At 50.3% G+C, this 17,042-nt stretch overlaps 1 protein-coding gene across 22 annotated transcripts in view; it reads right to left on the minus strand.

Annotated features, from left to right (window-relative positions):
* The window catches only part of PTPRF (protein tyrosine phosphatase receptor type F), a 389,399-nt gene that overhangs the window by 52,198 nt on the left and 320,159 nt on the right, over nucleotides 1–17,042 (minus strand). For 11 of the 22 annotated variants that reach the window (XM_075759629.1, XM_075759626.1, XM_075759624.1 and 8 more), the window contains 4 exons: nucleotides 12,460–12,765; nucleotides 9,369–9,562; nucleotides 2,670–2,696; nucleotides 267–384 (listed from right to left, as the gene is read on the minus strand). In XM_075759629.1, the coding sequence (XP_075615744.1) occupies nucleotides 267–384; nucleotides 2,670–2,696; nucleotides 9,369–9,562; nucleotides 12,460–12,765 (645 nt within the window). The remainder of the gene's footprint in view (nucleotides 1–266; nucleotides 385–2,669; nucleotides 2,697–9,368; nucleotides 9,563–12,459; nucleotides 12,766–17,042) is intronic. The other 11 variants (XM_075759638.1, XM_075759637.1, XM_075759633.1 and 8 more) reach the window with 3 other exon arrangements.

Raw genomic sequence — 17,042 nt, forward strand, 5'->3', positions numbered from 1 at the left:
ATGCAGATGAGCTCAGACCCATGAGTTTCATTGCTCTCTCACAGGCCCTGGCAGTGTCTGTCCATCTGTTTGCTGCACTTTGCTCAGATGATCCAGTGGCAAAGCCTGTAATGAAGGGCTGGAGATCACAAGAGTATGTACCTCTGCAGCGTCTCCAGCCCTCTCGCCTCCTTCTGTACAGGTGCCTTGGCCATACTCCCCATACACCTCTTGGGATGTTTTACCATCACCCCTACAAGGCTGCGGCATCTGCTGTCCACACTCACCTGCCCCTGTGGTGGTGATGACTTTTGGCTTGCTGCGGGCACCATCTCCTTTGGTGGTGTAGGCAGCGACTGTGACGGAGTAGGTGGTTTCCGGCAGCAGGCCTCCAATGACCGTCTCCTGGGAGCGCATCCACGAGGCAGAGAAAGAGGCAAACGAGAAGAGCAAACAGTTGTTACTGGAGTGAGCAAAAGGAGGGCACTGGGGTCAGCGTCTCCAACAGCAACACGCTGACACACTTGCTGGCTCACACTCATGCATTGCACTCCAGCACACACGTCTCGCACAGAGACAGCAAACAACAATCGCTGTCACTCCAACACTCGCCTACCTAATTTCAACCCCTGCCTCTAACATTTGGCCTTTCCAGGGACCCACCAGCAACCTGTGTCAGCAGCTGTGCTCTCCCACGGCTTTTGCCAAGACGGAGATCTGCTGCAGAGATGGTCTTGCGTGAAGCCAGAGCCACCCTGCCGCAGCAAGCCTGAGAGTAAGAGGACTGTGGAGCTGTGAACCAGAGCAAAAGTCAGTTCAGCTAGCTGCGGAAACCTCTTGGGGGCTAATTTGGGGATCTTAAAAGTTGCTTCTTGCAACAGAGCTGCAGGGAGCACAGAGAGGCAACGCAGGGGCGGGGGGCCCCGGGCAGGGAGCACCTGCAGTGCTACAGCATGGTGTTCATCCTCCCTGCCAGGCACAGCATTGCAGGGATGGGACGAGGTCAGCGCAAGGCGTTGGCAAGACCTGGAGGGAAAACCCTGTGCCGTGGGAGGTCTGGGAGAAGGGCGGACTCGGCAGGGTGCTAGCACCCTTGCATGTTCTGGCTTCCTCTGGGCAGGAGGAGGGCATGGCTCTGCACTTCAATTTGAGATCAAAGAGGGGAGCACCACTCCTCCCTCCTGGCCTCCAGCGGCAATGTGACTCGCGCCAAGCCCAGCTGGCCAGGCCTGCAAATGAGCAAGCATAGTGAGCTCAGCTGCTCCTAGCAGCTCTCTGTGAGCACAGGGGAGGTATCCCTGAACTGTGTTCATCTGTGGGATCTGCTATGAAAGGGACTGGGGCCATTGGCACTAATAACCCATCAGCTGAGGGAACAAGAGACAACCAGGCTGGAGAAGGGGCTGGGAAGCTTTTGGAAAGGAGGCAGAGGCTCTGGGTTGGTTATTTACTCTTTCAGACAAGGAGAAGAGCAGAGATGGAGAGTTAAGCTCGAGTCGCTGAGGACAGGCAGCACAGGCACTGTTAGATGCTGCTCCAAGGGTCTGATCTCTGCCCAGGGGATCCCTGCCAGCTTCAGGGGTACAAGGGACGCCGGTGGTTGAGCACAGTCAGTCTTCCATCACTCACACAAACACCCACGCTATTAAACCTGCTGATTTCCAGTCAGTGCTGCTGGTTCAGGTTACCTGCCCAGGCTTACTCATCAAAATCACCGTGTTACCATCGCGGAACCAGCCAGCCCAGAGAAAAATCAACAAGCACCAACAAGAACCCCACCAAAATCACCGTGTGAACCAGAGTCCAATCCCAACTCCGCCCCTGCAGCAGATCGTGTGTGCGGGTGAGTGGACGCGCAGTCCGATCGGTGCCAATGGACCCGCAGGGGAAGCACTCACACAAAACCTGCAGACTCTGAACATCCCAAGAGAATTCACTCCTCCCAAATCCATGCAAAGAGAAATTCTCACGCAATAGCATGCCACCGGGAGCAAAGCAAGCGAGCTGGGAGGAGGGGAGAGAGACAAGGGACGGATGAAAGAAGGTCTGATTGCATAATGTAAACACAGTGCTGTCATGACAAAGCCACTCCGAGTGAGAATCCTCCATATAAAGCAGGAGGAGAAATGCATCGTGCCAGGGAAGCTCACAGTAGGGCACGTAATTGAATTGCTGACTCTAAAAAGGTCATTTTCTAGTTTGTTCCTCCAAATTTATATTTCAAAATTATGTGGGAAAAATTGAATTTAACTGTTTAAATGTGATTGTTTTCTTATTACTATCTGTGTTTCAGCCAAAGGTCACGGTTGAGAGTGTAGGTTATTTTTCATGACTACGATCAATGTGGTTTAAAGATTATATATCTAATTTTACCGTGTAACTCGGTAGGCCAACTACTGCAGAAAGTAGGATGCACCTCCTGAGTCGATCACTTGAGCCTGCCTAAAACTGCACTGCAACAAGCTGGAAATTCAGATTATAGGAAATGTCAATTGCTTTTCTGCATTTAGTAGCAATCTAAATGCCAATTTTCTCTGGATTTGCTGCTTGTGGAAGGTTTCACAATGTAACTCTCCAGCCTCATTAACAGAGTGAAAGGGATGTTTTGACAGCACTGTGTCTACAAAATTCACAAATCGATTTACCAAACCCCTCCTTTCCAACCTGGAATACACACAAGTGGTACTTACATGGTCGACGGAGTCCTCAGCTCTCCACTGACGAGGGAGAAAGGAAGGAGGAGAGAAAAATGGAGACACAGAATTTTAAGGGGCAACGTGTAGGAAAGGGATGACAATGACAACAGCAGGGGTTAGCAGGACTGGGTTGGGGGGATTACAACACTTATACACAGAGGGTAACTTGGCACAGGCTGTACCAAGGAAAGAAATGGCACAGAGCAATTTTCTACATGCTGCTAGCCTGAGCAGAAGGTCTGAGATCATTCACACAAACAGGGGCAAAGAGCTCCCGTCTCACATGGATAGAGAGGTCACCACTTCCTAACTTTGCAGTCCTTTCCCCTTCTGGCTTTGTTTGCACTTTTCTGCCTCTTCCACGAGCAGAAGCAAGAGGAAACGTTTTGTATCAACAAAGCTCTGGGGCTCACACATCACTCAACAGTTTTGTGGCCTAATCTCCAGTTTCTGTCCTAGTCATTCTCCAGCCATCATCTCTTGTTGAGAACCAAAGACTTCAACACACAAAACTCAGAGGACACTCTCTGCAGGGGAGCACCAGTGTAACATTCACAGAGCTACTCTTTCCTGTATCATTTGCAAGAAAATGCTCTTGGGATCTCAGAAAACTGAGAAGTGCCATCTCTTGTAAACAGTGCCAGAGAGGCTGAGATCTTACCCAGAACTCCACACTAAGCTGCTCCTCTCCAATGGTGCTGCATGGCTTGGAGCAAGGCTCAAAACTGGCGCATGTTACTGAGGAAACAGCTTCTCGCTCCCAATCACACAACACCAAGTGGCAAACGCTCATTTGGCAAGAGCAGCCCTGCAGGTAAGACTTCTACACAAACCATTTCCCAGCAAAAGCTCATGTGGATTCCCAGCCACGGTAGCTCAATTAGGGCTCTGAAGAGGGAACACACAGGTTTCTGGCTGGATTTGGGGTTCTAAGGCATCAAAGCTACATTGGGGTGGTGAGACTAAGCAGACCTTGGCTGCTGCCACGCATGCCTGTAGCACTGTTCCTTGTGGTTGATGCACCAGAGGAAGGTTTGCAGAGATCACAGTGAGCTCTCTCAGCCAAGGTGATAACGTTACATCTCAGGTTACTAAAGCTGCCTGGAGGAAGCACCGGTCGATGGGTTCAAGCACAGAGATGGAAGTACAAGATAGGTATTATTGCCCCTGACTCACAGCGTGAGCCTTGGCAAGCCTTGCTTCTGAGCCTGAGCTGCCAGCTGTGAAATGGCGCTCAGATACTGACTTCCTCAGGACATCGGGAAGCAGCTAACGCTGCTTTAGTGCCTGGGAACCTGCAAGTGCGGCAGAAGTACTAAATGGTATTAAAGCTACAGGTTGCCTTTTATACTCAGGCTATTTGAGGTGGCTTTCACAGGCTGCAGCCTATCACAGTGGCAGAGTACTCTCCTCAGCAGTAAAATACATGGCATACCTTCAAAATATTTGTTATTTTATTCTCTAAATTCAGAAAGAAGCAGCTATTGGAGAAATGTTCCTCTAAGATTTTACTATAGCTCACTTATTTGATGCCATGAGACTGCTGTAGAATTATACCCCTAAACCATCTTAAAATTTAATTTCAGCGAAGAGGTCAAGCTGTCCCTAAAGACTTCCTATAAATCCAAGGCCCTCACTAAGTATTATGGTCACTAAAGGCCCTCTTTTCCACACACATCTTGGTGTTATTTCCAGTGTTGCATGCTTAGCTTAACCCAAGTCATTGCTGTTGATGTCCTACCTGTGCCAGCCAGCCCACACCGTGGTCAACAGCCACACACTCTGCCCTGCTGATCTAAAACCTGGCAAAAGTCTTGCTACGGGAAGGATACGAGGCCTGGTAGCTCTTTCTCCCAGAAGTATACTTCTGCTCTAACACCATGTCCCTGATGGGTGGGGGCCACATGACCAGTAACACCCCAACCTGCTGCCATGAGGCTGCAGAAGCAAAGGTGACACCCAACTGCAACAAACAGCGGAGTAGAGCTGGGCTCAGAGGGCTACTGCAGCTCACCGCCTCCCACACCACAGCAGGGAGTTTATCACCCACTAGGATTTTAGAGCAAGCGTTTAATGTTCAAACTCTGTTTGCTCTTAAGTTTCAGTGGACTTTAATCTTGCATCAGATCAGAGTGCAAAGAAACGCCTTGAGATCTGTGCTGGAGGAATAACAGTGAAAAGCCAGGTCTGCATAAATACCCTGGTATAAATTCAGTTTCATTATGAAAATATTGTCTGCAGATCAAAACATTTCCTTCCTTAAACTAGCTCAATTGCTTCTTAACTGTTTAAGGTTGGTCAGTAAGACAAATTGATCTGAAAAGCCCAGGAGCTGTCATAAAAAGAACTCAGACAGAGCTGTGTGCATGAGGCAGGATGGCTCAGGGAAGTGCTAAAGCTAACAGTGTGTATTTATGGCAGCTGCAATGCCTTAACGTTTCATTTTACACTTCAACACTGCACAGCGTAGTCATGTCTCACCAGGGAATGGCTGTTTTCCCTGACCACGGCTCTTGCAAAAGACAGACTCAAGCCCTCCTAAACAGCCCCAGCTATGGGAAGTGGATATTGCGGTCTTCCTGCAGATCCTTCTCCGCTTCAGTGACCGTGGCGCAACAGTGAAACTCCAGATGTAAACCTGGGTGCTCAGCTTGTGGGATGTGGGGGGGTCTGAGGGCTCCTGAACCTCACCTCTGTTCTTTACTGAAATGCCTCTTGGATGATGCCTTTCAGTTTTGTTCCACTTATGAAGCAGAGTACATCTCACCTCCATGGCAAACTCTCACCTAGACAAGTACACATGCATGAGGAGATGTTCCAAATAGATTTAGATAAAGATCCTTGACTATCACCCAGCAAAAGAGGGAGGCTGTAAATTCCTCTGTGTTATGCCTGGGGTGGGCACTGCCCAGGGAGAATAGGAGTCTTTGCTTCCCCTTTCTCCTTTGATCTCAATCCAACAGCTTCAAGTGCTTGCTGTTACGCTTCTTCCTGCTCTTCTGGAGCAAGCTCGGTCTGCATGCTGGATGGAGAAGTGCCGCCTGCGAAGACCACGCAATCCTGTCAGCCTGCAGCCCTTCTCATGGGCAGCACACCTCTCCCCTGCCATGACTCTGCAGAGCAGGAGGAGGCAGTGGCAGGAGTCTCTCCTGCACAAAACTTGACATCCTTGTACCCAGCTGTACCCAGCCAGCTCCCAGCAGCAGAAGCACTGCAAAGCTCTCTGGGCAGGCTGGATCTGCAGAGGGCTGTAAGCAGCAAGGCTGATGTGCACACTGCATCCCCAGAGTGATGCAGGCAGCAGGCGCCCCGGCAAATATACTGCACAGTCGAGGGCAGGAGCAGTTGTTGAGGCCACATTGCAGCATGGGGAGAAAGTCCTGTCTGGGCTGAGGACAAGCAGGCTGGGAGCAGGACACAATGGATCAACAGCTAGATTCACACAAGGTCTTGCTGCCTTGTCTTGGGAAGAGCAATCAAGAGTCACGCTTTCCCGGGAACTCAAAAGGGAAGGCCTGTCCTCCCCTGGACCTGCCACCTCCTTTGCGCCTGGTGCTCCAGACCGAGCATTGCCGCCTGGCACTGCTCAGCACTGCGCTCTGCAGGGCACGTAGGACTGGGACTTGGGAAGGGATGGAGGGGATCAAACCTACTGCTCCTCTTAGCATGCTGCACCTGCCTAGGGATTGGAGACCAAGGAAAACATGTGTGGCCCTGCCCTCCTCTGAAGAACCTAATGCTTGTGCCCCATGGCCCTGCTATCTCCCACTCCCTCAAGCCAGCAAGGACTTGTATGAGAGTGGTGGAGAGCAGCTGAGACCCTGCACTGGTGCCCCTGCTCCTTTCAAAGACGCTCTCTTGGTGCTCAGATGCGTTGTGCACAAGACCCAGGGCACAGAAATGAATCTTCTGCCATTGCCCACCACCAGATCTGGCCGAGCTGTGATGGGCAGTGCCTGTGCAGGAGGTGGTGTGGGTATCTGACCCAGCTCTGCAGCCACACACGCTCTCCCTGGGCGCTCCCTCACAGCATATGGTCATATTTGCTTGTCCATCAGTCTGTCAGTAGGAGGTGAGAGCTCAGACTGGAAGGCACAGAGAAGTCTGACGGAGGTAATCAGTCACAGGCGCAGCCACAGAGGGGAGGGAGAGGCCTCGGCTCCATTGCAGGACCTTCCTAACAACTGATTACTCTCCCTGCGCAGGAGGCTGTAAAATAAAATGTGATCTCTCCAGCAACAGGGCCCCCACTTCTCTGCTGATGTTTTATTCCTTTCTGCTCAGTTTTGAAAACTCAGACTCTGTATTATCTGCATAGCTAACATCTCTGTTCCCTTTCCTTTTTCCTTTCATCTTCGTTTACTCTCTCTACATTTCTCATCTTCAATCAGGAAAAATCATGAGTCAGCTTTAATACCAGTGTCTTCATACCATCTGCAGGAAGCAGATTATGTGGTACATACCTACTCAAAATCAGCAGACAGCCTGGCTAGGCAGGAGAGCTCTGCCAGCATGTCCAAAGAATTTCTTCTCTGACCTCAGATTTTCAATCAGTTTAATTCTCTCTTTGTGCACTGGTATAAATGTTTATGAATGTTTATGAGTACTGAACTGTGGCTATATTCTGGCCATCTTCATCCTGCGACCTTCAGGGACAGGTGTTCCAGTGAATCTTTTTGTTTTCTTCCATAGAAAATAACTCTTCCAGGACTACTCATTAAAGTTTGATATGGCTGTTTGCAAAGACATGCACTGCTGTACTGAAAGATGGCAGCTCTTACAGGATTCCTCAGCTTCTGGAGCAGATTTATTTCATCACAAGCACAGGTCATGCCTGGCTTCTCACTCTTTTGGGAAATAGAGATTTCTGCCAAGTCAGCAAAACCTCTTCCCTGTGGGGTCATCATTACTTTATGTCAAGAGTGACATGACTCCTCCAGAGCAGTCACTTCCCTGCAACTATCTTTTGGCCTTCACTTCCATCCAAAAACTACAGCAGATGAGTGCAACACCATACACACCCGAAAAAAAATAAAATCACAGCAATCAAGAACCTTCCCACACCAAATATGAAAAGACTGGTAAGTGGTCCAACAGGCCAGGAAGCTTCAAGCAACTTGCCTCCTTGATGCACACATTCAAAATAATGCAAAATCCAGCACTCCTTGGAAGGTTTCTGGCTCTGGCATCCTCACTCCTGCACATTAGCATGGGGTTTCTCTCTCTGAAATGTATGAGTAAGGATTGAAAGCAGAACTGGCTGGGCAAGCATAAAATATTTGAAAACACCAACAAGAACAACATTGCCAACTTCGCCCACCTACGCTTGGGACCAACCCATTAACTCCAAACTCCAGCTGAACAACACAGCATCAATTGTTCAAACAACACAGAAGATTATATCCTCCTGGAATAAGTAAAGGGCAGTAAGCAGCTTTTCTAATGATGAAAACAAAGCAACATCTGAAATGTAAACAGACATGTGCCCCAGACAACACTGCAAGGACCCTCAAAGCATTTTCTCTCTTTAAAGTTTTCCCCTTCCACATTATTACTGAGTTTTATCCTTCAGAATATGAATGGGGAGTAAAGCCGCCTCTGTGCACTCCACTCCCCACTGACAAACGTATAAATGATTCACAGCTGCGTTCAGGAGACAGATCAATTAATTGTTGCAGCTCTCCAGTATTTATATTGGGCATCATTCAAGCAAGCCAGCTCTGAATCGATTACTCGTTGCTTCCAACAGCAGCAGATCCTGTACTTCATTTATACGATTATCTTTGTTGAGAACAGCATGGGTCATCTAGGACGAAGGACCGTTGCTCCAAAGAGGAGTTGTATTTCATCACAGACAGGACACCAAAAACTTCCCTGGACCCTGGGAAAGAGGCAACTGCAAATTGCTGGGCTGAGCAGAGTTCATAACCATGTCTGGAGCACTGTGTGGGAACAGGGCCTCAGCTTACAGCCGGTGAGGTATCCAGGAGATCACATAAATAGAAGCAGACTGTTGTATGGGGATTGGAGAGGGCAAAGTCATTTACAGGTGATGTGGGCCTGCACCTCACTCTTCCCCCCGGCCCCAGCCTTTCCCAGACTCAGTTGACTTCACCTGCAGTTTGGTTTCAAGAGGCAATGCAAGGTCAAGTCCCTGCCTTGCACAAGCAGGAGGGAAGGGAGGCTTTGCTGAGCCAGAAGAGGGCTGCCCTGCCTGGCGTGCTGTGCCTACCCAACGGTGGAGAGCCACCCTCCGTGCCCCACAAGCAGGCAGCACCCTGGTGGACTCTGCCCAAAGAGAAGCTTTGCCCTGAACATAGAAAGCAGCACGAAAGAATCAGACTCAAGGCTTATTTAAAACTCTCCAAAGGTTTATAACCTGACTGGCAAACACAATTTGCTCCAGCTGAAGTCTGCACAGGACGTGGCGGGCAGAGAGAGGTACGTATCGGAGAAGGGGTAAGAGAGGAGCATTGTCCAATATATCATCTTTCCTATAGCAATCCTTTCCCAATTAAACTTTTTACCCATTTGTAAACCACAGTTTAGGGATAAACTGTTTGCCTTGCTCAGGCAGGGCTGAGTCCCACACTCCAGAGCCACAAGAGGAGGCCAAGAAATACTTGGATCCAGCCAGCCTGGCCCTCTGCGGAGAGGGAAGGTGCCATCCAGCCCATGGTCCCCACACTGTACCTGTGCTTCTGACAGCATGACGTCCTTGATCACTGGCTGCCCTCGGGGCTCGTTGTTTTCCAGCTTCACGTATGTAACCTGGTACCCGCGGATCTGCCCGTGCTGCTTGTTAGAGATGGGCAGCTTCCAGCTCACCCGGATGGCAGTTGAATTCACAGACTCTAGCTCCACCTTTCGCGGTGGGGCGCTGGGCACTGTAACACACACAGGATGGACAGTTAGCAGGGACCACACAACTGCTGTCAGCTACCTCTTCTTTGCTATCTCCCTTCCACCTCACTGCAAAGATGGCCTTGCTGGCACCAGTTCCCTATACCTGTCCCAGAGGTCATACTGCAGTTTTCCAGAGCAACCATATCCCCAACCCTTTCCCAGCATCCAAGCACTTTTGCTACTCTCAGTAGGAAAGAGCGTGACTGTGATGTGCAGGAGCCCCCCTAATAAAAGCCACTGTGCTGGATCAGACCCAAGGTCCATCTATCCCTCTTGTCTCCAGTGGTAGGGGAGCAAGGAAGAACACAAGAATATAGCAGAATATAAAGAATATAGTAACCACCTGCAGCTCAGGGTGCCCTGCAGCAGAGGCAGGGGTTTTGAAGTCGCCTTTGCATCCTGCCTGTCACAACAACTCTGCTCAGATCCCTCTGTGTACATCTAAATGCAGTCCAACAGCCGCAGGTAGCGCAACTGGGCGCCGAACCGACCTTGCGGGGAGCCCTGGTACCCATCATCAGCCAGAGCGCACACATGCTCTTCCCCTGTGACAGCAAGAGGTTAATGAGGGGGAAAAGCACCATCCTAAAACAATAACCCAAAGCTCAGAGACAGCAGTCACTGAACTCAGCCAGATAAAGGGGCCCATGGGGATTGTGACAGCTCTGGGGACTGTATTTCATGCATGGCTAGCTGAATGCTTTTTGATAATAAAATGAAAAATTACACTGCCCAGAAAATATCAATTTTCTTGCAAGGTGAGGCCCGTTTAAAAATGTATTTATACCCTATTTACCATTTGGAAAAATTACCTCCTTATTACTTTTTGCTCCTGCATTGACTGTGACAAAAATGTCAATGCTAAAAAATTAGCTTCTCAGTTGCTCCTGGAGAGCTCCTTCCGGCTGAATCAGCTGGGAGCAGAGGTGTGCTCTCCCTACAGAGGATACCACTGCCATGCGAGTGCCCAGTACCCAAGTGAAGGACTCCATCCTAGCACCTCTACTGCAGGACCCCTTCCACCCTCCACTGTCCGGGAGAATCCAGGGGTCTGGAACCCTGTATGCCCCAATTCTCAACACAGCAAGAAATAATCAGTATTAGATAATTAGGGATGGATAGCTGACAAGCAGACATAATGAGTATTGCTATTTCAACCAACTAGATGGAAAGAACCAGCTACCCAGCAGGTAAGCACAGTTTTTAAGCCGCAGGGCAATTCATTATTTTCCCCAGATGTCCTTCTTAATTGTAGATAATTAAATAAAATAGAGAAGGGAGGAATGGAGCATGTTAGCACCATGAGGCCAGCTCAAGGTATGGGAATGGAGGGGGCTGTGCTTGAATAGTTACCACCTCCTGGCTGGAGCCGCCTACGCTGTAATCCACAATTCACTTAGTGCAGTGACCTTGCACAAGCCACAGGGCTCTCCTGCCCTAGCAAGACACCTGCCCACACACACACAGTTGGGAGTCCAAGTGAAAAACCACATCCTCCCCGAGAACCAGACAGAAGCTGTGTGTCAAGCTCTGCTGGCAAGAGAAGGCAGGGGACCTTGGCAGGACATGATATGGGGATGTTGTGGGGACACAAAAAGATGTGAATGTGAGCAGACAACAGTGTTTCGAGGAACACTCTCCTACCCCATTACAGGAGGTATGTGCTGCGCCTGAGACCCACACAGGGAAAGTTCAATTTGTTTTCAGATCACAGTTTAGCATTTCTCATTCCTTCATCACGGGTATCTACTGAGCATCAGCATGTCAGAGGGATATGAAATCACTCCTGACAGCTAAGCTGGAACGTCCAACCACAGTGCCCAAAAACTGAGTGGGCTTGTTGCGACATTTCTAGGGTAGCAGCTTCCCCTGGGCTACAACTCTGCTGAATGAGAACTGAAGCAAACAATACAGGCAGCAGGAGACACACAGATGTGTTTGCCAGCCCAGGAATGCAGTCAGCGAGCGTTCCCAGACACCACTTCCAGAGCCACGGAGATGTGGGGGACAGTGGCGGCCCATTTAGGGAAACTGTAACGTGTCTGGTTTCAATTTGCTACGCTGACTGGGCAATGCAGAGATCATCCTTTCTTCGCCTGGATGCTGCACCTCCTTCTTCTCCCATTAAATTTGCAGCTTCTGGGGTCAGCACGAAGCCATGGAAGCTCCTACTGTCACCCTGAGCTCTGGCACTTTCAAAGGAAATGGCTTAAGTCATGATGACATAACTGACAGCCCTGCTAATACAAAGCAATTTCTCTTTAAAGCTGTCGTATCCAGTAAAGTGTTCTGTACATGCGATATTCTGACTCTTGAGTGGAAGAGCAGATTTACGTAAGCTGTGGCTTGCCTGGAAGCTGGGGCAGGAAGCAGCTTTCCTGCGATATCTACAAGTTTCAAATGGATTTCTTTTCCCCTCTTTAGTTTGCTGGATTTCAGCTCAACAAGTAAACTTTAAGTCCTGATCTCACAATGTGAGAGAAGTCTTTAGCTTGGAGATCTCACGTTACCTTCAGTAAAATGGAAGCCACCACCACCACCAAACACTAGCAAGCCAAAACGGCAAAGCAGCGTAATGGCTGTTCACGCGCACGGGAAGCACTGCTAACGCACACAGGACCCTTGTGGGACCACGCCAGGACATATGACCCACAGCCTGGAGGCAACCATCGTATCAGAGCAAGGGCCAGCAGAGCAATTCCCCTACCCCACCTGCAGCAGTTGACCAAAGCACTGCTCCTGACAGCCTCTGGTCCTGCTTAAAAAGCACTCCCAGGCCAATAGCCCCACTCCCTTGCCCCCCTTTTCCAGCAACTCAGCTAGGAGACTCCTGGTTACCCCAAGGCGGTAGCTGAAGGAGCTGTTCCGTAACACCTACCATCCTCGTCAGTGCGCACGTGCACAGGGATGCTCTCCGGTCCTGGCCCCACATCGGTGTGAGCCCTTACCCACACCTTGTACTCGGTCCATTTCTCCAGGTCCTTGATCTCCCAGCTGGAGTGCTCCCGTCCAATGCCATCCACCACATGCTTGGTGTTGTCATCTCCTTCCACTGCCTGGTACGCAATGGAGTACTGGGTGATGACCCCATTGCGGCTCTGGGCAGGCGGTGGCACCCAACTTACCCGGATGGTAGTGGAGCTGGTGCTTACACACTCGACTTCTTGGGGTGGGGCGGAGGGGGCTGGGGATAAATAAATGAAGTGGGGAGATGAAGGGAAATGAGTGGAAGAACAAACCAAAACGCACAGGGAACTTTTACCCAGTCAACTGAGCACTGAACATACACATGGAAATTCAGCCAGTAGCCTCCTGGACAACCGCCTGCCTTCCTCACAGATCATCAAAGATGGCACTAGGGGCAATTTGTATTTGAAAGCCTGATGAACAGCATGGAGACAGAAGTGCTGTTCTGCATCAGAGAACACCTCTTCCCAAAGCAGTTCTGGACGCTCACTTTACCAAACACAACAAATGGCAGTAAGGGAAGGAGGGAGGTGTGTGAGAGAGAGACTGGTAGGGAGAAGAAAGATGCTTTCAGTGAAGATCTGAAGCAGATGGAAACCAGAAGAGGTAGGAAGCTACAGAAGGCAAGAGTGGCAGAAGGGGAAGCTCACACACCAGATTGTACGAAGGCTTGCAAAAACTCACTCCTAGACAAGTGGAGGAAACAAAAGAGGGTGGGGAAAGCAGGTGACTGAGGTTGGCTGGAGTGCGTCCAGGAGGGGTTTGAAATCACGACTATCAGCTGTGAGCTGCACCCTGACCCAGGTGGGAGCCAGGCACCATGTGGAAACAGGAGATAACATGGTTGTGCTGCTTTGCACGTGTGCCTAATATCTGGGACTGACTGCTTCATGCCTGCCAAGCTGGTTACCTGCCTCATTTGCTTCCTGGCCTGTGGAGCTGTACAAGGGAAGGCAGGCAGGTCTTGTCCCCTTCCAGGCAAAAAACCACCTGCAGTTTGCATTAACTTCTAAGCCCCAGCAATGTTAACTGGCCACAGGGGGAACAACGGGATCTGGGCAGCAGACGCTTTTCACTGGGATGAGGAGTGGTCCCCTCCACACAGCATTGCTGGGGAAGAGCAGTGAAACAAATCTGGGGGGTGAAGAGAGGGATTGGGAAAGGAGAGATGACCTGGACAAAGCAGAGGATGTCTAGGACACCGGCCTGGTTCACTCCCTTCTCCAGCCTTGCAGAACTGCTCACCTGTTGCATCAGGGCCCTGGCAGCACGGGAGCCCTCTCACGGCAGCAGCAGCTCCTCATTTGCCCTCACTGCCCAGGGATGCTGCAGACAGCACACTTGCACAGAAAGCAAGGGTGGAAGCCTGGAGAAGGAAGGGAGCCCACCTGGTGGGGGAAGGCACAAGGGAGATGGGTGCATCCCTGAGTGCTTGCACTGAAGGCAAGAGCCCTAAGCAGAGAGGGCAGGGCACCATCACCACGTAAGTGCAGTTACTCTAAGGCTAGGAAGCTGTTTGGCCAAGCAATAAGGGAGTTTAAGGTATCTTGCTTTGCCACAGCAGGTGAAAGGCTGCTTCCATTCTTCACTGCACCCAGAAACGCCTGAAAGACGACTGGTGCCCTTCCCCTTGCTGCAGTCTTTGAAGCCATCAGTGCACCAGAGCCAGCTGTCCCAGGGCACAAGGACAAGCCTGCCTGCTCGCCAGCTGCACAAAGGCGAACACAACCTACGTTACTCCAGATGGCGGCACGGACCTCAGATAATTAAAGCACTCGACAATTGTGCCTTGGCTTTGCCAGGCACAGGTTGGCAGTGCAAGATCTGAGAAAGCTGGGGACAGCAGGACCTCCTAATGCCACTGGTGACCTCTGCTTGCTGGGAATAAGGCCCACCTGCTTGCAGAGGCAGTTGCGGGCTGCATGGAACTTTTAGTGCCCATCCCTGGTGCCTGGGCTGGGGTGCCTGTAGAGATGAAAGATGGAGGGAGAGCGGGCAGTGACAGAGCTGGAAGAGGTGTTGCCTGAGCAGAGTCAGGCTGCTGCTATGGGAGCTACAGTGGAGGAAAGAGAAGTCAAAGCAATGCATGGAAGCAAACAGTTGCCTACGTGAGGGAGGCAGAGCAGGATCGGCCCTGCCATCTGGTATATCGGAAGGAAGCAGTGGTAGAAAATGAATCCTCACGCTCTTCTGGTTAATCAGCAGAGAAGTGGCAGCGAAGAGAGTAGGAAGATACAGTACCAAAGCAACACCAAGAGTGACTCAGGGAGGGCATAAGGTAGACACAGCACCTGGTGGCACCCTTCAGAGGAGACAGGTGAGACATAAGGAGCCTGACAAGCCTTTCCTTTGCTATCTGCAAAGCCGCCCTTCAAGGAAGAGACTTGCTCTGTCTTTGGGGCTCCACAGCGTCCCTTGGGATGCAGCAGTGAGCTCCTTCTACAAAGGCAGCTTTGGCTGGCAGTGTGGGCAGGTCAAACGTTGGCTGTTGACTGGGTAAGAGTCATATACGTGATGTACAAGACAAAAACTCAGATTAACACTTAAAGAAAGCAAAATAAAATTTGGTAACATGAGCAGGATCAACTTAAAATGCACAAAGAGTGGAAGTGTCCCTCCTGGGGCCAGCAAAGAGCAGACTGGGTGGCCAGCATGCACCTACACATGCAGATATACCCACACACACACGCTGCAAACCTCTGCTGCCTCCAGGCTACTCACACTGGCCTCCCCCATTGGCCCACAGCAGCCCTGTGCACCCATCCAGCCTGCCTACTCCTTAAGCTAGGGAAAAGGCAGCCTCAAGACCCACCTTTGTATTTCAATCGAGAACAGCATTTTAATGCTGAGGCCTGATGGGCACAGAGCTGACGCTCCTCTCCTGCATCATACTGCTTGCCTGAGGCACAGCAGACTCCTGGAAAACTCCCCCCTGCCTCTCAGGCCCTCAAAGCAGCATTGCTTGTACTTTTTGCAGGGCACCCAGCAACTAAGCAAGCACCTTAGCAGGAAAGGCAGCTGTCTTCTCAGGAGATGGGATCTGAGCTGTGCTGCTGGAAGGGTGCAAAGGGGCACTGCATCCCTCTGGCCTTCCCAGACAAGCATCCCTACCACTCCTGAGCTGGGATGCCACAAGAAAAGCGTAGCAGCAGCAATACAGACATCCTTCTCCAGCCCATTAGTGACTCATTAGTGATGATGTGCCTCCTACCTTACCCTTGACCATTTTGTCAGGGCCAGGAATAGAGCCCGAAGATAGGCTCTTTGGAAAGCATGAGTCTGACTGCTCCTGCACTTTGTGTCCCACCTGAACATGTCAACCTCCAAGACCTGACAGCCTTTCTCAGGGCAACCAGATGGAAGAGTGCAGGAAGGAGACCAGTTTAAAGCTGAGAGCAACACTCTTTCTAGATTAGTAAATTCTAAGGCCACAGAGGACCAATCCAACCATCTAATGTGAGGTGTTGCTAAGTGCAGACCAAAGAATTTCTGCCTGGAAGTTGTGCATTGTACACACAACTTCTGCCAAGCTAAAGCAGAGCTTTCTGAAAGACCTACTTGACTCTGAGACCCCCAGTACCCAAGAATGCACTCTGCTCTGGGACTGTTCAGCCAGTGGTTTGTCGCCCTCACTGAATAGCCCAGTAGAAACTGCCAAGGACTTTTCTCATAGAATAGAGTGCCATCAGAAATCTTTTCAACCAGGACCCAGTCCCTTCTTGGATAAATCAAAGAACTCTTAGGTCCCTCAATGTAAGGAGGGTTTCACTGGTCAAACCAAGGTACTCCTGTGGCTTTTGGCCAAATCTCTTCCAACCTGTGCACATCTCTCACTAAACAGATGTCAGAACCAGTCAGCTACTGCTCCACCGGCCAGTGAAGGGACAACCTTAAAAACAGACCGGTATGAGATCCCCTGTGAGCAGATAGCATGTGGTGTAGGTCATGGGAAGATGCCTGCCTTGAAGAGTCCATGAAGCAAAGGTTTCTCTTACTTAGACTGTTATGAGACTCTGAAGGACTCATTTATGCATGGAGCTGTCTCCGATTAAGTGTGTTCAAGGATAAGAGCATCCACTGATGGAATTAATTTAAGTTGCAGGAGAGTTGCTTCAACCTTTGCCTATCAATGCAAAAGCTACCTGAAATAGGTATACAAATCCCCACACTCAGAATTTGTTCTCAATGTTCAAATATTTATAACTGCATGATCTGAACCTCTCTCCATTTTCATACCTGTCTATCGTTCAGCACTAAGACACCATTAGCTCACTTAACGAGGTGGAGGAATCCCTGTGACTGATATGTTAATGAAGCTGAGTTTTCCTCAAAGAGAAGGTCGTTCCAATAGTGAACAGAGCTGCTCTTCCCTGCCTGAGCTCCCCTTCTAATGGCCTTCTCAGGCACTCTGGCTGCTGTGCATGCTGGCGCCCTCCCTGCAGGGAAGGCTGGCTGTCTTTGCCAACTGCTCACCCCACATAGCTAGTAAATCCC

The sequence above is a fragment of the Balearica regulorum genome, chromosome 8 (assembly GCF_011004875.1).
Source record: "Balearica regulorum gibbericeps isolate bBalReg1 chromosome 8, bBalReg1.pri, whole genome shotgun sequence".
Taxonomy (NCBI): domain Eukaryota; kingdom Metazoa; phylum Chordata; class Aves; order Gruiformes; family Gruidae; genus Balearica; species Balearica regulorum.